The 25,389-nt window shown below is 40.2% G+C and overlaps 1 protein-coding gene across 4 annotated transcripts in view; it reads right to left on the reverse strand.

Moving 5' to 3' along the window:
- Window positions 1-660: 660 nt before the first annotated feature.
- L1CAM (L1 cell adhesion molecule) overlaps window positions 661-25,389 on the reverse strand; it is a 173,296-nt gene continuing 148,567 nt past the window's right edge. For 2 of the 4 annotated variants that reach the window (XM_063432660.1, XM_063432659.1), the window contains 4 exons: window positions 19,758-19,889; window positions 18,527-18,599; window positions 7,773-7,862; window positions 661-3,523 (listed from right to left, as the gene is read on the reverse strand). In XM_063432660.1, coding sequence (XP_063288730.1) covers window positions 3,292-3,523; window positions 7,773-7,862; window positions 18,527-18,599; window positions 19,758-19,889 — 527 coding nt within the window. In that variant the 3' untranslated portion in view covers window positions 661-3,291. Of the gene's footprint in view, window positions 3,524-7,772; window positions 7,863-18,526; window positions 18,600-19,757; window positions 19,890-20,071; window positions 20,271-25,389 lie in introns of those variants that run through there. The other 2 variants (XM_063432661.1, XM_063432662.1) reach the window with 2 other exon arrangements.

A 25,389-nucleotide genomic window follows, 5' to 3' on the forward strand; every position in this document is an offset into this window, starting at 1 on the left:
AAACGTGTGCGCTAAAAAATGGACCTTATCCATATACCAGGGAGAGTAGCCATCTTAGCTACTTGTCACATGATTCGCACTATTATTTCTCCACAATAAATGACTCCTCCCCTTCGGTGGAAGATAATTGGTGCTATCAGCTTTAGAAGGAGGAGTCACGAGAGGAGAGGTGAGTTAAGATTCCGTCCTCCTGACAAACTCGTTCTACTTTAACTAAAGCTAAAAGCCAGGCAGTTAAAGGGTCTGTTTTAATGTGGCCATAATTTCAGGACTTTTCTTTCTATTTCTTGTAAAAGTCACATTTGTACATAAATATTTCTGTTTAACTCTTATTTTATTGCACTGATTCTGGGGACAGAAATCATGTGCACTGATTATCTGTCAACCTGCAAAATGGGAGATTTTTTATTTTTTTTTAATAAACCTGGTTATTTTAGCTCAAAACTGGCAAGTCCGTCAATAACTCACTATAACTAGCTGTTTGGAAATGGAAAGCGTAAATTTGTTTCATTGACATTGTATTCCTCAACAGATTAGCACAACATACGCTGGGTACGTTATAAAAATGAAAACTGCTATTTTCACTGGCTGGTGTCCAGTATCAGAGCATATTTGTCTTATAAATTATTAAACAGTCTGATCTTTTCACAGTTTCTGGTATTTTTTTTTTTTTCTTTGCAGAAATGACTTTATTACTGGTTCCAGAAATATGTCACGGCTATTAAATTAAAACACACTCTCCCTCCTGAAATAAAATAAGAAAAATGAAGAAAAGGATAGCTGAAGATCTTAAGTCGGTCAGTGTTGTGATTTTGGAAAATGTCTCTTGACAGACATCTTGAGCGACCAGTGGTAATGCTTTCTGGGAAATTAATTATTGACCTTTTCCTAAAAGTTGTGAGGTTGAATTGAATCTTGATTTTCAGTCATTTATGTCAGGCCGTATGGGTTAAAATAGGTTTAAAAAAAAGCCAAATAAATGCAAAATAATATAGCAATAATCATTAGATTTAGATATCTATTTTGCAGACATTTTTATGGATTTATCCGGACCTCCTAACAAAACACCATCTGTTTAAAACAGAGGTAAATCAAGCCTAAATTCTCAGGCTGATGCTGAACTGAACGTCCTATAATCCCACACCAGACCTATAGTCAGATTAAGCAGCATTATGTGGTTATAGCTCTCATTTATACTTTGGCTAGAGTATTAAAGACCTGCGTTACAATATGATATGCAATGAAAGGCCGCTTCCAAAGATGGAGGCAGCACCGAAGTATATTTAAATAATAACGCAGAGTCTGCTCCTATTATTTATCCTGCCAAATGGTTTTATGTTTCTTACAAGTCATTTTCTATGTTTTTCTCCAATACCCACCCCAAATAAAAAAAATAAACAAAAATACTTTACACCTATAATTGTCAAAATTGATAGTACTGGTAGTTACTGGGACATTGGAAAATTATATATTTTCCTTAATCAGCTCCTTTGTCTAGAAATAGTTTGCTAGGGCTCAACTAGCCACCTTTGAGCATGAAACAACAGCTAATGGTTGGATTGTCTTATTAGAGTAAGGGTTTAATCTGAGTAATGAATAGCTGTTTCTCCATTTAAGTTTACGGACAAATTGGTACTCCGTAAGCAGAGTAAGGTCTTACTCTGCCAATAGAATCTAGCCATTAATGTTTAGAGTGCCCTGTTATACCAGAAGAAACAATGAGAGCATAGAGGGAGAACCCTGAGGTACAGGGAGATAAGGTGGCCAGGATGTAACTTATTAAGTATACATTTCCAGTGTAAGCACCTCCACACTACACTACACCAGCCCCTGAGTATAGTCAACAGGAAACAAGGACTCGTTTCTCCATTGGTCCTGACGAACTGTGAAAACAAATTACACTTCCTACTGAAGTGAGGCTTTAGACATCTCCCACTTAATTTATGCACCCAAACTTCAGTGATCCATATCATCAGTTCCTCACAACACGTTTCACTGAGAAAATTGTAAGTACATTTTGTAGCTATGCAGTAAGGGATTCTCTGTTAATGCGTGGTTTATAGAATGTTGTCATCTTTGTAGATCCTGAGAATGAAACATTCAGCTGTATAGAACACTAATGAGTATATCTACAGCATACAAAAACAGTAGGGTTTGAGAAGTATTGACATCGGACTGAAATTCTTGTCAAATCCGTCAGTAATGGCTAAGTATTATTAGTTTGCTCTAATGCTGCAAAGTAAAAATTAAATATGTTACGATTGTTTTTCTCCCGATTGATGCCAGGAGAGGAGGGGGTAATTGCAACTCTGGCAGCAAAAGGGGTTAAGGCCAGTGCCCTCTCTTGACATTAGATGAAAGGGTGTGATGTATAGCGCGGACCTCTTGGTATAACCTGTATCATACTGCAACTTGCCTCCCCCCAAAATACAAGAGCCCACACTGTAATTACAAGAGGAGGAAAATATTATGCCTCTGCCCCAAAAAAATCCACCCCATTGATTGACAGCTGAATGATATACAAAGTTATTAATGGAAATAACAAAAAATACAGAAGATTTTGCTGTGTTTGTAAAGCTCACATACACACATACACACTGCTCAGTTGTCTTGTATTTGGCAAGCTGCACTTAAAGAAAAAAACTCAAGGGGTGGGTGAACCTCTGGCTACAGACCCCAACCAAAAGGTAAGAGAATAGTACAAAATAAAGACACCATTGAGTATGAACATGTCCTATGTTGAAAGTGGATGTGGCGGAACTTGGCGTGAAAGAGAGAATGCAATTTTTTTTATTTTTTTTTCCTCTTCCTTTGGTTTTTCTATTTTTATGTGTGGTTTTTCTCCCTGTCTCAGTCCTCCTGAAAATGTTTAAATATTGTTTTTCTTTATTTCGTTTGTTAAATTCGTGGCTCTTCTTTTTCATTCTTTTGTGTATACGAAAAACGAGAACACTGGAACACACCCTCAGCAGACGTTGTTTGAAACCATCCGTCTATTTCCTAACTTGGTCCTTTTCATTTTTTTTTTTTTTTTTTTTCTGAGTTTTTTTATTTATTTATTTTTTCTTCACACGAGGGATGGAGTCGTAGTCCAAGAGAAAATACAGCAGTTCAACCCCTTTGGTTCTAGAGATTTGCAATGCGTTAGGTGGCACTGCCCTCTGGCACCAAATAGGTTTGTCCATTTGCAAGCAAAAAATAAATTCTCCATATTCAACATATTGCTCCCACCTCCTCTTGATGTTCAACCTAAATTCTCCCCTGGGACCCTCCTGCTCCTCAAACCAATCTCTACTCGATGGGGATATTTGGGATGACAGGTGAAGTTGCTCCTGAGCTTTCGTTGCCACCGGCTGCTTCCTTCTCTTTTTTACCGCTGTATTGACCGATAAAAGAACCATCCTCGTTGAACTGAACATCCACACTACCTCCGTAGTCAGCAAGGCTATCATCACTCCCTAAAGGCTTGATGTCACCGTTGAGAGAAGGTTGGCTACTAGTGAAAGGCTTCTCGTCATTGTCGCTAGATGTTAAAAAAGGGGGAAAAAGAGAAAATTTGCATTATTATCTGAATTCATTCCTCGGCAGCTCCGATGAGCTAATCGCATCCAATATTGCCAATGCTGGAAAGGACAAAGTCCCGAACAGTCAAAGGAAGAGCATGCGTTGTTAAAGTGGTGCTTCTAAAAAATGAAAAAAACATGGGACAAGTAGTAAACACGAAACATTAAAAGTAGTAAAAAATAATGAATCAAAAATATCAGGAACTATCTAAAGCATATCTCTAAATGAAATACAAGGTATGGGATTCATGAAAATGCATATGAACAAGGCACTAAGGGTTGAGATAAGATGCAGAATAGTCAATAAAAACAGGCAGGTATAAAGCACTGGAGAGATGCGAAAAGTACAACGAAAATTGCGCTATGGAACACAAGAAAAATACATATTATTGCTGTAAACCTACAGAGATAACACACGGAATACATTGGGAAAAGGTTGATTGGCAAAAACAGAAGGGAAAAGGCGAGTTCATTTTTTCCTATCAATAAGATGGCGCGAAAAAAAAACCCAATAATATTGCAATAAACAGTACAAAATGCAGCAACCAATCAAAATCCTGGTAATAAGATTTGAACTAAAAACAACACATAAACGTATCGGTGCGCAGTATTAAAAAACAACCTCTGTGGATATATTTAAAACTTCTTAAAGTGATATTGCGCAATTCACAAATCTGGGTGTATTTCTAGGTGTATTAACAAGCAATAATTAGTGATATAATGAAACATACAACCAACATGATTTTGACATTTTATGAGTGGATATCAAGACATATGTTTGCCATTTTATGAGTAGAAGTTAAACTTGTGTGGATAATGTGCTATTTAATCATGGAATTGTTTTAATTCTGAATCACTCGTTTTCTAGGTTTTTTTTTTAAATGTGTGCTTTTTTTGTTTCCTATAATGATAGGATGTTTTTATTACTAGAAAACTAAATTACTTTTCCACATAAGAACGTTTTGGGATAATGTATCCGTTTAATATATATGTATTTTATAAAGGAACTGCCGATTGGAATATGAGTTGGAGGATTCACTACACGTTTGAGAGAGCCCCAAGTGAGGGGCGAAACGCGTCACGGGCTAGGAACGCGGAAGTTCTTTCTTTCTGTCTGCATTGATGAGACCGGCCACGTCTGGGTATTTTATACGGTTTACATACTTTATATAGAACTGCTGCATTCCCCTGGGCTGGTGAGCAGAAAGAGGATTGGACTATTTGCTGCATTTGTTTTTAACTATTATTGTAATAGAGCATTTACTTACCTGCTATTCTGGCTGTCTATGAATCCATTGGATCCCACACACTCTAGGGGCTGATCCTTCCTGGGTGATATAGCTATGAGTGAGACTTTTACCACTCTTAGCTTGTGAGTTAGGTACCAACTGATTTTTTAATTTTTTTATTCTTTGTATGTGAGTCTATTGCACTAGGAGTTTCTTCTACCTTTTTGTCTCCTTTTAGATACCAGAGTTGTGACTGTACAAGATTGCAAGTATATGTATATGTCGCACTGTTGGTTGTACGTGTCATTATATCACTAACTATTGCTTGTTAATACACCTAGAAATACACCTAGGTTTGTGAATTGTGCAATATCACTTTAAGAAGTTTTTCTACACCTAGGCTTGGGAATTGTGCAATATCACTTTAAGACGTTTTAAATATATCCACAGAGGGTGTTTTTTAATACTGCGTACCAGCACTTGTATATGTTGTTTTTAGTTCAATTTTGCATTTCTTTCTCTGTAAGGGAAAGGGTGGTGGTGGTGGGCAATGGTGATATTGCCTGTCACTCAACTGTTTAAAGAGATGTTAAAGACACAAGGCAATATAGCGTATAGCTGAGAATCGGTAAACAATAAGGAACATGCAAACAGAATCCAGTGTATCTCGATATCCAAGGTAAAAGAAAGGAGCATGCAGATTAGAATGAATTACAAGCATGGTGAGCAGAGAAGTAGCAGTGTTATCATTTTGTATTAATGAAAAGAAGAGACACACGAACAATGTCTTATTAGACGTGTAGAAAAGTGGAATTTGCAGTTTGATTGGTTAGTCTTTTTTGGGGGGCATATAATGCGACAGCCACTACTCTGGTTGTAGAGCCAAGCTTTTGGATGGCCAATAAATTGCTTTATCTGGTCGGTAGGGCGATTCATAAAAAAAAATAAAAACTTGAATAGAGAGACTAAGGGCTGAGAAGACCCTTTGTGAAATAAGGTACGTCTCTTTATATATTATTGTTAGATTAATTAAACATTATGCTGATATTTTTAAGTAAAGTTAATGATCAGAAATTGGGAGTGTTACAATTCCCTATAGGAATGAACAAATCTATTTAAGGTTCTACCCAGGTTCCACAAGTACTTTACGTGCCACTTACGTCTTGAAAGCATTAAGAATTAGATTCTTGTAAAACTCAATTACGAAAAGGATGCTCATTCCATCAGGCTATGGGAATGGGATTAAATATTTGTTTTTAGCACACTGTGCATACAGTTAACAAATATTATGTACAGCTGCTTCTCATCCCTGTTGGTACTCTGATTAACATTGGTTTATTTAAGAAAAAGTCAAAATCCCTGTTCGCCTCTTTACCCCTCCCACCGAACCCCACTTATAAGATGTATTACTGTGGGTGTAAATATTTAACTAGTCTGTTTAAAAAGACATCTAATGCACAATCTCTTGTGTAATCTATAAGACAGAATAATGTATAACGCCAACCTATGTTATCCTACGAAAGTATGGTCTTGACATTAGCATTGCCTTTTTGATAACCTTGATAGAAAATATAATGTATTATAATGAACAGCACACTCGGATTTAATTTGTACTGTATAATGTCAGATTATAGCCTCAAAGTAATAATTTTTTTTATAACCGTTTCAAATTATTTAATGTTTTAAAAAAGATTTTGATATTTTTTGATATATTGATTTTTTTAAATGCAAGATTTTTTTTTATATTTTAAGATTTTGAATTTTTTTTTGTTTAAAGTTTATCCATAAATACTAAAACATTAGCAAAGCTTATCCAAAAAAGATAAACTTGAGGTCCATGGGGTTTGTTTGCTAAACGCTAAATTAAAATCTAAATGACAACATTTAGGCTAAAGTAGCTGATCTGGAAAAATTCTCCAGCTCTCATGTATTGACAGGTATATTGACTATTTTAGTCTAACGTTTTCCATGTGGATTTTCATTTGCTAAAATCACAGTTTAGTGGATCTGCTACTTTCCTCAAGAGATAGCAACTAAGCCGTGTATGATGTCATAATTTGTCTTGCCTACGGAAAAAAGTAGCGAGTGCTAAAATGCCTGGGTTATTGTTGTCTGAAAAGATTTGTTTTATGCAATTCCTCCTAAGAATAATCTTTTTAAAAATAGACTATATGATGTCCTGCCTCTTAATAATCACAATGTGAAATTATGTCTAATTGCCTTTTGCACCTGTATGCTTAGAATATGATGTCATGCTTGATTGAAAGCATACCTACTCTATGATGTCATGTCTTGTAAGATGTGTATACACATATGTACATAACTCCTTCTATTCACCTTATAAAAAATGTGTGCAAGGTTATACGCTAATTTTATTGGAATCTGAAAAAATAGCTGGGTTTGAGAATTTTTTTTTTCCTTCCAAGGTTTGGCAATGACCCATTGAAGGCCAATTAGGCCATGTCTTCTAATAACCTCTTTGTGAAAATGTAGTGTATGATGTTCTGCTCCTTACAACCAATTTAGAAAAATACAATATATGATGTAATGCTTGATTATAATGTGAATCGTACTGTGTGATTGATCTAATGCACATTACAAGTGCCTTGGGAAAATAAACTATATGATGTCATTATTGATTATAATCCCCTTGTGAAATTTACTCGATGATGTTATCCCTCCTTACAATCGCCTTGGCGAAATACAGTCAATGATGTCATGAATGGTTATAATCTACTTTTAAAAACTTAGTGTATGATGTCATTACTCTCTATATCAGAAAATATACAGAAGAACAAGGCAAGTTTCACAAACATTGTCATCTCCTTCACAAACATTTTGGAGTTGAATTTACGTTCCGTAACCCCCACCAGGCTAACCTGATACCTGAATACTGGAAGCAGAACATGCCTTGTGCTGGGTTCAGGAGGCATGCGGAGGGGTCAGTGCCATTTGTTTTATTTTAATTTTATTTTGTTACCTATTTCTAATGAAGGAACTGCTGTTTGGAAAAGACATAAGACAGGTGACAGGGTGATCACGGGGAATCATCACAGACACGGAACTGCTACTGTGACAGAAACACATTGACAGGCTACAAACAAACATTCCAACAAGTGCTACAAAAAACATAAAAACACGATTATAATATACACACAAAGCTACAATGTACAACACGAGAACAATAATTATATAACAACAATACAAGATAGTAATCACAAAAAAAGTGCTTGCAGACATGCACGTGGAGAACACAGAACAGACACACATTTTTCGTGTGTCTGTGTAAAACAGAGCCGGCAAAATTCAGTGGAATCACCTTAAAGAGAATAATATGCCCTACTCACATTAACGACTGTAGCGTAGACCACAAAATGAGTAAGGGGCCCGCTCCCTCCTCATAATGAGGAGCATATGGAACCCTTCATCCATGAGAACAGAGCATGGACTGAAATGGATCAATGTAACATGAAAAAGCCATGTCAACATATGGCACGCTGCTCTTCACGTGTGGAATACAATATTACGGAACATAAGAAGTTCCCAGTTCATTGGGGAAAGGATTTTGCCTTCAAACCAGCCCTTAATGCAGGATTGGCATTGTCTGTCCCTACAGATGTTCCTCATCATGTTGATCCACCATTGTTTTGTTTTTTTGAACATCTGGAGGGTTCTTGCATGCACTTCCTGAATTAGAGCCATGGTAAATTTTTGTTTTCTTAAAAGATTGTAAGTAAATATATATATATATATATAAATATAAAGATTTGATACGCACCCCATAAGGGGCGCAGTTTGCAATGCTTTGTGAGAGCAGCTTACCTTTCCAGAGACCTGATGGGCAGCGTGAATAAAAGAGTGAAGAATCAATGTGTAAGGACTAATACAGCAAGCTTTTTAAATAGGATGCACGTGTCCAAGCCAACATATTGCCAAACACAATGGATACAGGCAAAAGCTGACTGGATGCATCACCAACAACAACAAAATTACTTTTTAATATATCATATTTGGAACATCAAGAAAACATTTTTTTTTTAAAGGGACACTATAGTCACCTGAACAACTTTAGCTTAATAAAGCAGTTTTGGTGTATAGAACATGCCCCTGCAGTCTCACTGCTCAATCCTCTGCCATTTAGGAGTTAAATCCCTTTGTTTATGAACCCTAGTCACACCTCCCTGCATGTGACTTGCACAGCCTTCCATAAACACTTCCTGTAAAGAGAGCCCTATTTAGGCTTTCTTTATTGCAAGTTCTGTTTAATTAAGATTTTCTTATCCCCTGCTATGTTAATAGCTTGCTAGAGCCTCCTGTATGTGATTAAAGTTCAATTTAGAGATTGAGATACAATTATTTAAGGTAAATTACATCTGTTTGAAAGTGAAACCAGTTTTTTTTTTCATGCAGGCTTTGTCAATCATAGCCAGGGGAGGTGTGGCTAGGGCTGCATAAACATAAACAAAGTGATTTAACTCCTAAATGACAGTGAATTGAGCAGTGAAATTGCAGGGGAATGATCTATACACTAAAACTGCTTTATTTAGCTAAAATAATTTAGGTGACTATAGTGTTCCTTTAATTTTAAATCTTTTACACATAAAGAACACATGATGGGTTATGTATGGCTTTCATTTCAGCAAGTCTTCCTATACCATGGGAAATATATTTTTAGCCCCTTAAAGCAATAGTAAAGTCTCATGAAAAACAACAACTTTATTTTGTGTTAAAATTGTACTATTGTACTACAGTAATGGGTCTGTGCTACTAGAACAGTTGGCCTGTCTTAATGTCTGGAATACAGGCAGCCTCCAGGATCAGTATTTTGGGGGCTAGCCCACTATAGCATCCAAGAAGAAACACACGCTTTACTATCCCTTTAAGGATCAGTGCCATCATCTCAATCTGGTCATTAAGGACCCTATGCCAGAATGGAATGCCCTGTGTTACAGAATTCTACAGAAGTGATACTTTCTGTGTGGCAGAAGGGTCTATAGGAAACAGATTGTCATAATGGCACTAACTGCTACTGAACCTTAAATAGTTAATGCTAAGCTTTTCCGAAACAGGCAAAGCATTGTCTTCAGGAACTGACCATGGTGCCGACGGCATATATTATAATGAGAACTTCCACTCGGCTACTGTGTTCTGCAGTGATCCCAATTCATGTATCAAACATTAGGCATATTAGCACATTGAGTTCACTGCTCTGTATATTAACTGATACACTGACTTTATGCGTCTACAAATTAGCGGCCTGGGCATTGTAACCAAGAGGTCCTGCCACTCATATAACCATTGATTAGATCCACGTCTTCATTTATCTTGCACTATTTTTTTTTTTTACACTGTAATTCCACAAATGCTTTGCCAGATTCCATGTAGAAAATAATATTTGCATAATAATCTACACCAGATGGGACAAGCAGACTTCTTACACACTGCCTAACGGAAAGCAAAGGATGGAGCGTCTGCAGGAAAAAGAATTAACTTTTTTTTTCCTATGATTTAAAAAAACACAAAACATTTTTAGTTCGCAGCATAAATAACCTTCATTAAAATGCATGAACCTGTAAAAAAAAAAAATTAAATGAAACTTAAAATGAATCGGTCATCAACCGAAGCTTTTCGTTTACCCTACGTAGCGAAATGCGTGAGCTGACATTATTGACCAAAGCGTGAAATAAAATATTCTTCAAATTAAGTGAATTCACGGTCAATTTAACGTCTTTATTTAAGGCCAAAATAATCATTTATGGTTTTTAGTTTGTCTACTTTGACCTAAAATTTTAAAATTTACTTTGAATTCTTGGTAATTCACACTTTAGTGAATAACTCTGTATATTGAAATTCCATTATTTTACTATTATCTTTAAATAAGATAATTCACAGTTTCGTCACTTTTTCTCAAGTTATGAAAATATTTCCCAGAATTCACCTGACTTCCTTTTCTTTTCTAATTGGCTGCTCACTAACTTCCTACCTGTTTTATATCTCTGTAATGTGTTTTACTATGGCACAGATTGAAAAATTAACAGATGTGAGGAGCGTAGGATAAAATAGCACAATACATGCCATCACAAATTGTACTTAATTATCTAGAATATTCAGCATTGCTAAGCCAATAAAACAAAAAATAACAATACAATTTAGACCATAAGCACTTTTTTATGTTTAATCAATCAATGTTATTTTTATTGCAAAAAAAATTTCAGCATTTTAACACGTTGCATTGTTTTAGCGTCGCTCTTCATGAAAGTCACATTATTTAGAAAGCTCTTAGCAACTGATGGAAGCAGCCATTTTATTTCCCTAGCAAACTGTTGATTATCACTAATAAGGAAATAATGAGTTTAAAGAATGCACAATTTAACCCAAACATTCTGATTTGAAAGAAAGTCTGCAATCCTTACATCTCATGTTTAGAAAAAGAAAGAAAAAAAAAACACCTTAGAGTCTAAGGTGTTTTTAGTTTTTTTTCAAACACCTCAGACACGCCCGAGTAATCCCTAAATACTGGACTGCTAGGTGTGCCTTGAGGAGAGGGTTGAGGAACACTGCTCTAGTCTAGAGAATAAACATCTCAATTTCTTTGAAATAAATATTCAAACTAGATTAAGGGTAGTTTGGTACCATGTGATTTATATAAAACTTTATTTAGTAATGATCACAAAAATCACAGATAAAGAGTCATGAATATTGACATCATCAGGCTACCTCATTATCCATTCACTTTCTACTAAATATTTTTATATTACTGGCTGCTCTTTAACAACTTTATTGAAAAGCTGGGTTTATAAATTAACTTGTCGGACAACGTCAAAAGAATCCACTCCAGTAGTCCATGGGGAAGGTGGCAGGCACTGAAGGTACTTTGCAGTAACCCACAAAATAAGCTACTTATAGGATTAACATAGCTTATAAATCGAGCCAAAAGACGGAAGAATAAGGGATACTGTTGCTATGGAAATAAAGAATCAAGAAAAAACGAAGTGAGGAAGGTCTAACCGGCCCCGTCTTTGTAAGAGGTAAATAGCCACTGCAACAACACCGTGTGGACTAATACCTTAATACCTCTAAAATGATCGAAACAAACCCATATAATCGTTACAATATGGATACTTGGGTATGCTTATCAAAAACATAGCAAAATAGTTAGTATATTGGCGTGTATTATTAAGTGTATGTATAAACTAAGCAGAGAAATTCTGGCAGGCCATACTGCAATATTTAATCGTATGCTGGCAGACAGTGCAGCCAAATTTAACGAGGCATATCTTCCAAATGTCCGTATTTAGTAAGGACAGACCCTATTTTAATCACATTCAGAACCCTCAGATACAATCCAAGCTTAGCTGACCCTAACTCTCAAAAATCCCCCTCCATACATTAATAATGACACTGAGATTGTTACACCAAAACAGCATCACTCCCAAACCACATTATACGCACAAATAAAGCAATATTCCTAAATGAATGTTTTTGAGAGATTTTTCGTGATTACACTGGAAGAACCTTTTTTTTTTTTTTTGCAAGGTGTCTAAAGGAACCCTCTAAGTACCACAACCACTTTGCAGAGCCATGCACTGGCTCTGTGTCAAACAGTTTTCAAGTATTTTGACACAAACCAAGGATCCCCTGGTTACCTATGGCCAAGCCCCTCTCTTGACATATTGCTGTTGCAGAAGTTACAGTTTTGCAATATCAATTTTGCTCAGGTTTGGATTGCATCCATTGGCTTAGCATATTAGCTATAGGTCTCAGCTAATGAATGCCATATAAATATGGACAAAATGTATATTAATAATGCAGATGTCTAACTTCCACATTAACAATATATATATATATATATATATATATATATATATATATATATGTACTGTATATAAATGGGGCACTTTAATTGCACAGTACTTTAAAGATTATTTTAATAAAATGCACTCGGACAAACAACAAAGAATTTATTTTAAAGAATTTATTTTAAACAAAGAATTTCACCACAGAGGTGAAAACAAGTTATGAGCAAAAACTATTTTGGTCATATTAAGGGAACATTATGACCACATAATTTGTCCTGTTCAATAATTGCGATTTTTGTTTTCATATAAAAGCTGCAGAATTATGTAAATGTAAAAAAGAAAATCACATGGACAGACAAAACTGGAGAGAGATAACAAGTGAAAGTCTACCCGGAGGATAAACCAAATGTTACTGCTATTGAAGGAACAAAGATTCGAAAACTTCAAATAGCAAGCTTCTTTTTGTAAGAGAGTGATAATGGAGTGGTTACCATGGTGACTAAGGTACACATTTAAATGGATAGACACCGAGTGTTTTATCAAAGCTGGAACTGTTAAACTATATAGAACTGTTTTGGAGGGGAAGGGGGATCAAATTAAAGATGTTAACAAGCAAATTTAAATGAAAAAAAAAAGAAAACGAGTAAACTGGAATTTTCAAAAACTATTTCAGAGTGGTACTCTCAGGATAAGAAAAACAAAAACCCTGAAAAATGAAACAAAAGAACAGAAAAATAGGTCAAATAATGGTAAATAAGAAGCCATTAAAATTATTGTAAGCCCTAGCGTAAAAGTTAAAGAGGAAGGGTCATTTCCCTGGTTATTACACTATTGAATAAAACATTGAAAATGACATGCAACTAGTGTTAGCCTTTTTTTCTTGTAATGTTCATTTTCCTTTTAAATGTATATCATACATTTTTCATTTGATATCACAATGATGACATTGGAAGTTACGGGGAGGTCTATATGCTAATTGACAGGCGCAATGATTGTTTTTTTTTTTTAAATGACAGAATAAGATTGAGCTTATAAAATAACTAAGAGGAAGCCAAGATGGCTCTCAATTCCAAGATAGTGATAAATATGGGGGTGTAGATTTCTAAATGCAATTTTGTTTTTTAAACCTTCCAAAAAGTTTGTTAAATATAGGAGATATGGGAGCGACGAGCTCTGGAGTAAAACGCCCGATACCCAGTGAAAAACTGCTAATTAAGCCGCAACACGGCAGCCAACTCACCCCTAACAACTATGGGCAGGAAGTCCAAAAAGCTGAAGCCCGAAAAACCCAAACCGGGCTCCAGTATCGGCGATCTGTTCCGCCAAGCATACGGGGTGCATGGTCCCAAGATGGCCGCCGACATGGGTGACTTCTATGACTCCGAGGAGCTATCCCCAGATGAAGAGGGGCAAATACTGCCCCTATGACCCCCCCAGAAGTCTGCAACCAACGACCCCAGACCTGTGACAGCATCTATGTTGGAGAACATGTTGGGGGCCCTGCAGAAAACTATACAGGCGGATGTGGCCTTGCTCCGCATAGGCGCAGTGGAAAACACCACAGAGCACCTAACCCAAACAGTAGCCCAACTTCAACTAGAAGTGCAAGCACTCACCAAACGTCAGGCTGCCTGCGATCTCTGATTTGCCGCACTGGAGGACTCAAGACGCCGCAATAATTTGAAAAGCATGCCCACATCTGAGCTCCCACACTTCCTCCGGAGGCTCATGACTCACCTATTGGAGCCCAAACAGGCAAGGAATATCACCCTGGACGGGCACTTCAGAATACCAAAACCCAACAGGGCGCCAGAGCAGGCGTCTAGGGATCTGATAGTATGTTTTCGGAGTGGAACGGATAAGGCGCTGGTACACGCAGCCTTAAAGGGGTCTACCCCACTCAACTTTGAAAATATGACCCTCTCGTTTTTCGCAGACCTCACCGGAGAGACACTTCACTGGCGCAAAACACTGCAACCCCTCACGGTACTGCTCCGAAACCATAACATAGAATACAACTGGAGATCCCCACGTACACTGCGAGTGAAACAAGGAGAAGCATCATACTCCATCACAGACATCACTGAAGCACCAGCACTCCTCACCAAGGGGAATCACTACAACCACCTGGCACCAACACCACCAAGCCACCAACCCAATGCTGGAACCCGAAGGCCATAACACCATTCTACCCAAAAGGGAAAGGGCCCACGGCAACCGCTGCAGCGACGACCTGAGGAACAACCCTGATGTGGAGGACCCTCCTCGCCAAGATACGATGGGCTGAAGTTAGCTAGACATGGCCCATCTAACTCCATAGCCCTCCTCAGTTGTACTGTGACTTTTCCGTTTCAAGCCCCTAAGCTACGACCCATGCCGTGGCGACTACCCACGCCTCGCCCGCCATCGACCCACAAGTCTAGCTACATTCGAAGGCTGGAGGTGTAACTTTGGCCCCAGCACATACCTGCTACCTGAGGCACACTCTTGAGGCCCTATTATAAATAACCCCCCAACTAACAGGCAGGATAGCCACCGAGATAGGTACCCAAACTCACTATGCTAACAACCGTTTTTAAAGCATTTTCGTTAGACCTGCGAAACTTAAACTTACAATAGAGAGACACTTGAGTAAGAACCTAAGACCCACAAAAACAAAACTATGCATGAGTACAATAAGCCAGAAAGTTACCCCACGAAATATGCATTTACTGTTTGACCTGTATACTGTGGCTCTGCGAGCCGTGTGAACCTTGTTGCACGCAAAAATAAAGAATTAAAAAAAAATAAAAATAATATAGGAGATATAGACAAATAATATAAAAGCTAAGAAATGATGGCTCCCCTTTAATAAATTATTTCTCCAGGCACTACAACAACTAATGTAAGAATACACCAGAATCCTTTGCGGTGGTAACATCACTGCAAATTTGTGATTTCTGTGGGAAAAGCAAGTCTTATGGCTTGACTGGTGTGCAGATTTTTGTTCAACATTGTATTAACTATCCACAGTATTTAATGGGTTAGACGAAATTGCACTAAATCTGTAAACCCTATTCTTACCTATAATTAACACTAATATTTATTCTATTAAAATTGAATCCATCATTTTGTAACCAAGAATTAAGAAAATTGCTTCCTTAATTATTTCTACCTTTTAGTTCTCCAGCTAATAAGATATATATATATATATATATATATTATAATAACAGCTTAGTTGGCAGGCACTACCAGCAAAATAATAAACTATACAATATTCGTTGATGAGATGCTGAAAGCCGCCCCCTCTAACATCTTTCCAAAATCAGATAAAACCTGTAATTACACCGCAAACTACAGACCTGCAATCTAAAATTATTACTTCTAGATAAAAAGATTAAAGGAAGTTATTAAGAAATAAATTAATCTTCGTGAAGCTGGATTTACCTAAAGAAAAATTTACTACCAACAGCGTAGGCGAATTGTTCAATAAATTGATAAATCTGATCCTGTCATTAGATGCACTCTTTGCACATAAAGCTTTCTTAGCAAGCGAAAGTGCTCTAGGGGTCTGGAGTGTGCATTTAAAAGGACACTATAGTAATCAGAACAACTACGGCTTAACCCCTTAAGGACCAAACTTCTGGAATAAAAGGGAATCATGCCATGTCACACGTGTCATGTGTCCTTAAGGGGTTAAAGGGACACTCCAGGCACCCAGACCACTTCTGCCCATTGGAGTGGTCTGGGTGCCAACTCCCACTACCCTTAACCCTGCAAGTCTAATTATTGCAGTTTTTTATAAACTGCAATAATTACATTGCAGGGTTAACTCCACCTCTAGTGGCTGTCTACTAGAGGGCACTTCCTGGATCATAGCACAGATTATCTGTGCTAGAGCGTCGCTGGACGTCCTCACGCTGTGTGAGGACCTCCAGCGTCACTCATTTCCCCATAGGAAAGCATTGAAATGCATCTTCAATGCTTTCCTATGGGGAGCGCATTAGGTCTCCCCGGCCAGTGGGCGGGATCAGTCTCACCCACCGGCCGACGCAGTCAGAAGGAGGAGCGGCGCCGGAGGAGGAGGCACCGACTATGGACATCGTCGCTGCCTCAGGTAAGTTACTGAAGGGGTTTTCACCCCTTCAGCAACCGGGGATTGAGGGGTGAGAGGGAGAGGGGACCTGCAGTGCCAGGAAAACGGATTGTTTTCCTGGCACTGGAGTTTCCCTTTAATGTAGTTGTTTTGGTGTGTATAGTATGCCCCTGTGTATAGTATACCGGTGCAGTATGGAAGAAAAGGTGAGTAAAATGTCTAGTTACAAATCCTATAGTAAAAATATAGGATACTAAAAATACTATACTGTTTATAGTAAAAATCAAAGAAATGGAAAAAAGAGCAGAACAAAATAATAATAATCAACATCATAAATATTTTTGCAGTGTAAAATATATCAGCCCTTACACTATACTTGAAAATGCGGTAAATTATTATAGATTCAGCATATTCAACTTAAAAGCAATGGAAAGGACACTATAGTCACCCAGACCACTTCAGCTCAATGAAGTGGTCTGGGTGCCAGGTCCCTCAGGTTTTAACCCTTCAGATGCAAACATAGCAGTTTCAGAGATACTGCTATGTTTACATTTAGGGTTAATCCAGCCTCTAGTGGCTGTCTTCCGGACTGCCACTAGAGGCGCATCTGCGACGCTGGAGGCATATTTCGCCTCCATTGCGCAGTGCGTCCATAGGAAAGCATTGAGAAATGCTTTCCTATAGACACTTTGAATGCGCGCGCGGCACTTGCCGCGCATGCGCATTCGGCTCCGCTGAAGTCAGACGGGGGAGCTTACGTCGGCAGGGGGAGGAGAGGTCACCAGCGCCGAGGGATCCCAGCGCTGGATTAAGGTAAGCTGCTGAAGGGGTTTTCCTGACACTATAGTGATCCATTAAAGTGGATCTGTCATCTCATTTTTTTTGGATCAAACCATGATCAAGACGTTTTACAAAAACAAAACAAGAACTCATGATTCCTGGCATGCACAGCCTGGCCCTTTTGATTGATATGAGATAATAAGGGTTTTTCAGTTATCCAAAATATTTTATAGAATACTCTGGATTCAAGCGTACCAAATAAACTGTGTTCTTTCTATGGTGCTGAGACAATTAAAGGAGTACTCCAGGCTCCATAAGCTCGACAGCCAGCTGCAGTGGTTATGGTGCTAGAAGTGCCCTTGTCCCCTCCCCATGTGGGAAAACAGCGTGACAACTTCCTTGGGATACCCATGGCTCTTCTGAGCTAAGCAGGTCCATGTTTATTGGCTGAGAAGATCAGGTGCTCATTCTCAGTCAATGAGGAGAGTCCTATATTGAACCTGCTTAGCCCAGTGAAGACATCTACTGCGAGTTTGTAGTGGTTGTGGTGCTTGGATTGTTCCTTTCATAGTGAATAGGCATAACCTCACACCTAATCAGCTAGCATACCGGTATTCATTCAACCAAACCCAAACACATTTAGTAACTTAAATTCTGCAGAAAAACAACATGGCTGCTTCCTTCGGCTGCATTCTAAAAAAAAAATGTATAATGAATATAATTACAATGCAATTAAACCTGTTAAAAGCACCATAGCAAGGACACTGAACTGGAATATTCTAATCAGTTTCTTGTCTTAGATCTGTTTGATTAATAAAGACTCAATCTTGGATAAATAAGCACTGGAGAATTATTGAAACGTTTAACTATTTAACTGCGTCCTATAGATTTGCTAATTTTAATAGGGTTTATTCACTATACAGTGTACTGATTCAAAGATATTTATGCTAAAAAAAAAAAAAAAAATCCTTACTTGGTTACTTTGGCTATTTTAGCCCATCTGCCAACTCTCTACAAATTACTGTATATTCAGTAAATATGTCCCAAAGTTAGCACACAGTAAGTATCTGAGATGGTTACCTGTACTCCCCAAAAGTTTCATCCTTCATGGGCCGAGCTTCAGAGTCCACTTGCGTGTCTTCCTTATCTTTTACTGCATGGGTGGGAGACCGAACAATGTCACGTGCATGATAGATCTTGCCTTATGCTTATTAGTCAGATGAGAACATTGCAAGGAGTTGTGTGCAGTGTCAATTTTATGGGAGCAATCAATTATATTAATTTTATTATTGTATATAATAATGTAACATGACATCATTGGCTTAACCCCTTAAGGACCAAACTTCTGGAATAAAAGGGAATCATGACATGTCACACATGTCATGTGTCCTTAAGGGGTTAAAGGAAAACTTATTTTTTTTGTATCATTACTAGTAATATAAGATTTCATGTAACATAACCTCTGTGTGTATTATTTTGTAAGAAGTACATATAAGCTAATAGTTACACTTCTGACCAAAGATGGCTACAAAATAATACACACAGAGGCTGTAATAATGTAATCTTTTATTTACATAGCAATGAAAAAGTGACAACAGTTTTCCTGTAACTGTAGAGGGTCACTGGAATGTTACTGGCATCATGAGTTACACATTCTGCCAGACTGTACTGTAATATTCTGAAGCAGGACATTTGTGCCTCGAAGTGCACAGACGTGTCTACCTGGTTCTTCTGGAGCTTGCACTAGCAGAGCCTATGTGCTAAGATATGATGTTATATTGTAATATCCTTCAATCTATAGGAGAGACTGAGAACAGAAGAGAGATCTGTAAAACTGGATGCACAGATCTCCTGTCTCCTCACATTAGACCAAAGTTAGGCAACATTCGGCACTTCAGATGTTGTGGACTACATCTCCTCTGATGCTTTGCTGGCGTTATGACTTTAAGAGCATTATGGGAGATGTAGTCCACATCTGGAGTGCCAAGGTTTGCATTAGACCAGGGGTGCCCAAAAGGTAGATCCCCAGATTTTTTAAAACTACAACTTCCATGATGCTTTGTCATTCTACACATCTGGGGATCTACCTTTTGGGCACCCCTGCATTAGACTATCAGGTACTGTACTCCAGTTTTTTTTTTTTTTACCTCCTCCCCCTCAAATGTATGTATTCTATAAATAGTTTATATTGACTAGGAAGTAAGCCCATTGATTAACTCAAATAGCCGAATGACAGCTGGAATTATTTTATACACAGTGGCACTACACCCCCATCATCCGTGCATAGTAGGTAAAATATCCACGAACGTACCTGAGTACTTTCCACCTTTGCTGCGTTTGATGAAACACAGAATAATGAGTATGAGCAGAAGTAGAACAATGGCACTGATTAGTCCAATAAACCAGCCCTCAGTGGCAAATCTTCCATGTTCCGGAATGATGTCTGGGAAACAGAGAAGACACGAAAAAAAGAAAAGATGTTAGCAATGTATCAGTTTGTGGATATTTATCTATGGAACAATAAGTAAATTGAAGATTATGCTAGCGCAGTGTACTAATAATCTTAATTTTAATTATGACAGAAGGCGAGTATTTTGCATTAACTTTCTTTACTAACTCCATAGCAGCAAAGAAAAAAAACTGTTGAAATAAAGAACCAATCAGAGTACAGACAGAGTCTATATAAGCAGGAGTACATCCATATAATTTCCTCTTGCTGAATGCGACGTCACAAGTTCGTGGTGAATGATTAACTTGTAGGAACCAATTTAAGTAACCGGAAAATAAAACATAATCCATTCATCTGTATTGATGACTTGTTACGCTGAAAGAAAAGGAAACTAGTATCAGTGTGCTACGGAATCGACCGTATGAACATATAACTTAAGATATAACACCATTATAGAAATAATCTAAATAAACGCACATTCTAGTCCTACAAAATGAAAAAACATATTTGTCTTAAACAACCTGCAATCCGTACTAGTACAATATCATTGACAATATACATAAATTCACAATTTTTTTATTTCTAGGATCTTATAACTTACCTCAGTCCGGGTAGGGAATATAAAGATATAACAAGGGGGGGGAAATACTCGCCTCCTGTCATTATTAAAATTAAGATTATTAGTACACTGCGCTAGCATAATCTTTAATTCTATCACATGACAGGAGGCTTCATATTTTGCAATTTTAACGCTTAGGCAAAAGAGAAAACGCAGCATTAGAAGACTGACAGAAGTAGAAAGTCCGGGAACGTTGATTCGCGGGACCAGTCTGCCGCTTATAAGATGTCCAACAGCGAGGAGCCTGCCAAAAAGGCTGATGATGCCGCTGCTCCTCTCACGGAGTGGGCCCCCGAAAGACGGGTCCACTCCTGCGAGGGTGAGGAGCCATCTAATCCATCTGGACAGTGTAGTGGTTGAGACTGGACCGTGAGGACTAACGTATGAAATCAGTAGTTGTCGGGAGGTTGACCGTCGTAGTGTCTCCGTTGCCAAAATATATGTTCGCAAAGCCATGACTACACAAAGTTGGGGTTCCGAGGTGAAGAACAGGTAGAAAACTGATGCCGAATCGGATTTTGTTCGTCTAGAGATTCGGAATTCCACATCCCAGAGGTGTTGGTATTTGGGCGCTGGGGGGCGTCTCAGTTTGATTCCCCGTAGTAGTCGGCAGATCAGGGGGTCTTGGCTTATTGCTCTCCCTTGAGATGGAACATATATAGCAGGCCTGATGACATTGATGGTGCGATATGATTTACCTTCCTCGAAGATGGAAGAGAGGAAATTCATGATCTCGGAAACAGGAGCTGTAAAGAGATTCAGATCTTGTCCCATGCACAAACTGGTCCAAGTTCGCCATGCAGATAGATAACTCTTTCGTGTTCCCGTGGTCCAGGAGTCCCACAAAAGGTCTTTAGTTGCTGACGATAGTTTGTGGGTGCACCATGCACCCCTGAAAGAGTCCAGGCCACCAGGGTTAGCCGGTCGTCCAGGAGCATAGGGTGTGGGTTCCCCATTGGATTCCGTAGTAGGTTTGAGTCGTTCGACAGGAGAATCAGGTCCTCGCATGACAGTTCGAGGAGGTCTGGGAACCAGGGTTGAGTCGGCCAAAGTGGTGTCAACAGGGTTAGCGTCACTTCTCGTCTCTGGATGTGATTAAGTACTCTCGCAATCATTGCAAACGGGGGAAAGGCATAAGCCCCTTGTGTGGGCCATTGTTGGGTGAAGGCATCCACCGCCATACACCCCAGGTCCGGGAGCCAGCTGTTGATGGTTGTTCCGCGATGCAAATAGATCTATTATGAGTGGTTCTCTCTGTTCGTTCAGGCAGGCGAATATCTGTGGGTTTAATTGCCAATCACTGGCATCTCTCCAGTGTCGTGAGTACCAGTCTGCGGTGAGGTTCGATTTCCCCGGTAGATGTTGGGCCCTAATTGAGATGTTGCGTGGGAGGCAATATTCGAAGATCTCCTTCGTTAAGTCCGCTAGTGTTTGGGAACAAGTCCCTCCCAAGTGGTTGATGTATCATACTGCAGAGACATTGTACATCTGCAGTAAGATACAACAGTTGGACAGCTTCAAATGGCGAACGATCCGGCCAATAGCTCCAGGCAGTTGATGTGCATCGCGAGTTCCTGAGTTGTCCAGGTTTCACCCGTGGATGCGTCCCCATTCGCGGCGCCCCATCCCAATTGGCTTGCGTCCTATTCCAGGATGAAGCCCGGATTATTGCCAAAGATGGCTCGACCGTTCCATGCCTGCATGCAGTTGAGCCACCATTCGAGTTCCTGACGTACCTCGTCCGTCAGTGGGACCGGTTGGTTGTATGTGGGGTTTTGTCTGAGGAAGCAAACTTTCAGCCGTTGCATGGCACGGTAATGTAGGGGGCCTGGAAATATGGCCTGAATGGAGGAGGATAAAAGTCCTACTATCCGCGCCAGTTGTCGAAGTGGAATGGAGTCGAGCTTGAGGACTTGCGCAGCTCTTTCCTGATGGCTGTCACCTTTGTAGTCGGAAGGTGGAGAGTGCAAGACCTGGAGTCTATTTTGAAGCCCAGGAATTGAATTGTTCGAGTGGGGGTCAGGGCAGATTTGTCCCCGTTGACAATGAATCCCAAAGATTCCAGTAATTGTATCATGTATTCGGTGTGGTGTGAAGCCAGTTCGCTTGTCTTGCAGAACAGGAGAATGTCATCCAAGTAGATGATACATCTGATCCCCCGAGTCCTGAGATGGGCAACCACCGGTTACAACATTTTTGTAAAGCACCACGGCTGAGTCCGAAAGGGAGGCAAGTGAATTGCCATGGGAACCCGTGCCATAGGAACCGAAGAAATGGTCGGCTGTCCTTGTGAATAGGAATCGACAGGTATACGTCTTTGAGATCCAGACACGTGAACCAGTCCCTTTCTTGCAGGAGATCCCATAGTAGGTGTATGCCTTCCATCTTGAAGTGCCAGTATATAACGTGGACATTCAGTTCCCTTAAGTTGATCACCGGTCTGAAGTCCCCGTTGCTGAACATGTTGCTGAAGAAGCCCCCTTGTGTGTGCGCGGGTTGTATCGCCCCTTTTGTGCGGAGTTTGCATAGCTCCAACTCTATGAGTTCAGTGTCTGTGTCGGTGAAGCATAGGGGGTGAGGGGGTTGCCTTTGTATGGGGCATGTCTGTAATTCTATGTGGTAGTCTCTGACCATCTGTAACACCCAAGCATCTGTGGTTACTTTTGCCCAATTCTGGGAAAAAAGAGAAACACGGCTGGCAGTCATGGTTAATAAAGGAATAGGCATATTTGTGTTTCTTACCTGTGGGAAATCTTGCGCTGGCATGTCCGCAGCCTCCCCGGCCTCTGTCCGATCCCCTCTGGTAGTAGGGGTAATGCTGTCTGGCACCTGAGTCTGGATAGGACTGTTGCTGGTAGAAGTGTGGAGGGGGTCCATTGCGAGGGCCTGATGGCCAAAAGCAGCTGATGGCACGGCACTGCTGCCGACCAGCCCTGGAAGAGCCTAGGGTTGTCTCTGAACACTTTATGCATGGAGGTGCGGGCCCTGTTCAAAGAAGTGAATACGTTCACGTGCTTGTTCAGCTCTTTCATGAACGCCTCTCCAAAATGTTTGCCCTGTGCCTGCGGGCCTAATTCTTTTACCCCAAGGTCAGCCAACTGTGGGTCGATGCAGAAGAGTGCTGCGCGGCGCCGCTCTGTCAAGAGGGCTGCATTGGTATTTCACAGGAAGCAGAAACCCCTTTGGGTCCACTCCCTGATGTCATGTGCCTATTTACGCACCATATCCGCGTTGAAGGAGTCTGCCCTGGCGTAAGCGTCATCCGCCAGGTACATTACCAGGGCCAGTGGCCCCATTGCATCCAGGAGCTTGTCTTGCGCCCCTTTGAAGCTACGTTCGACCCCTCTGCATGGGTCACAGCCGCCTCGTTCCATGAATGCCAGCATGAGCTGGTCAAACTCTGGCGTTATCGCCACCTTATCTGGCAGGGAAGGTCTGGGGCACTCCACCGGCATCCTTTTAGAGGACATGTTTCTCCAAAGGCTTGCAGATCCAGAAATGCATACATTTATGGAGGTGGTCGGGTGAAGCCCATTCCCTGGAGTGGGGATGGCGTATGTTTCTGGGATCAAACATCCGTTGTCCTGTGGCGTCCATAAAGACCTCCTGTTCTTGAGTAGCGACCGCCGTGGAAGACTCCACATCTCCTTTACTCTGGGGCTCACCCAGAAAGGTCTCTTTGACGTAGGCGTTGGAGCTCCAATCACCGTCGTCTGAGTCCGAGACCTCTGCCTGCCACTCGTTCAGGATGGAGAGGGAGTGGGCCATATCCCTGTCCTCATTCGAGGAGACTTCTTTAGGGAACGCTGGGGCGAGGCGTTTCTTTCGTTTGAGTATCACATTGCGCTAGTTAGCGGCCTTCTGAGACTCTTCACCGTTCCAATGGCGTTTCACCGGGCGCTGTCTCTCCCTGGAGGAAGCATCTGATTCTTCTGAGTCCTCCCTGGTGTGATTAGTTTTGCCAGTCGGCTTGAGGGTATCAGAGGCCGCTGGAAGCACCTTTGCCATGGCCTTCTCGAGGGATGCCGCTACCACCACGTTAATCATGGCCTGTAGGTCAATGGGATTCTGTGTATCCTCCATTATACTAGGTAGGTGACAGGCACAGGTAAGATAGGTATAGGGACTGTGTGGGAGGGACTTGCCAAAAGGCCGTATATTATATAACGCCTATAACGAGTGGTAAAGCAGACCCTTTATAATCACTGGAGCTCACCCAGGAACACGGAATTGCGATAGCAGATTCCGGTAGGCAGCACTCTGGGAATTACCCAAATGGGGGCTCACACCTTGCCAGAATAATAGGTTATACCTGACTGGCAATCCCACTCCCCAGGGGTAACACACCAAGCTGTAACAGGTCCCTGTGGAAAATCAGGAAAAATCACCGTTTGAAAGTATGGTAATCTCACAAAATCAGGAGCCTCTTCTTGCTGAGGGTTCACATCCGAGCCAAACACACCAACTGCCACACCAACTGCCACGTGGCTGCCACGGGTCTCGCGAGTTCTGGGCTAACTGTCACTTTAAAAGCCTGCGAAAGGCTTTGCAGGATATAGGTAAGTAATCTTGCGTTCGGCAGATTTGTTAGTCAAACGAACAGCCGAACGCAAACAGGTGAACGTATGGTAGTTCACCAAGTTCCGACCGTTCGTGCAAATAGGCACGAACAGGGAATCCAGTGACTGCTCCGTTCGTGCCGAAACGCATGAAATGGAGGAGGACTGCTTGGTCTGTTCGCACTGAATTCAATGCGAACAGCACGGGAAGGTAGCAGCAGGGGGAAGGGGGGAACTCCGCAAACGGAATTCCACGAGTCGCAGGTAGTGGCACAAGACCTTGGTAACCGTTTGTGCAGTATACAGTCACGAACCG

The sequence above is a fragment of the Pelobates fuscus genome, chromosome 9, assembly GCF_036172605.1.
Source record: "Pelobates fuscus isolate aPelFus1 chromosome 9, aPelFus1.pri, whole genome shotgun sequence".
NCBI lineage: Eukaryota > Metazoa > Chordata > Amphibia > Anura > Pelobatidae > Pelobates > Pelobates fuscus.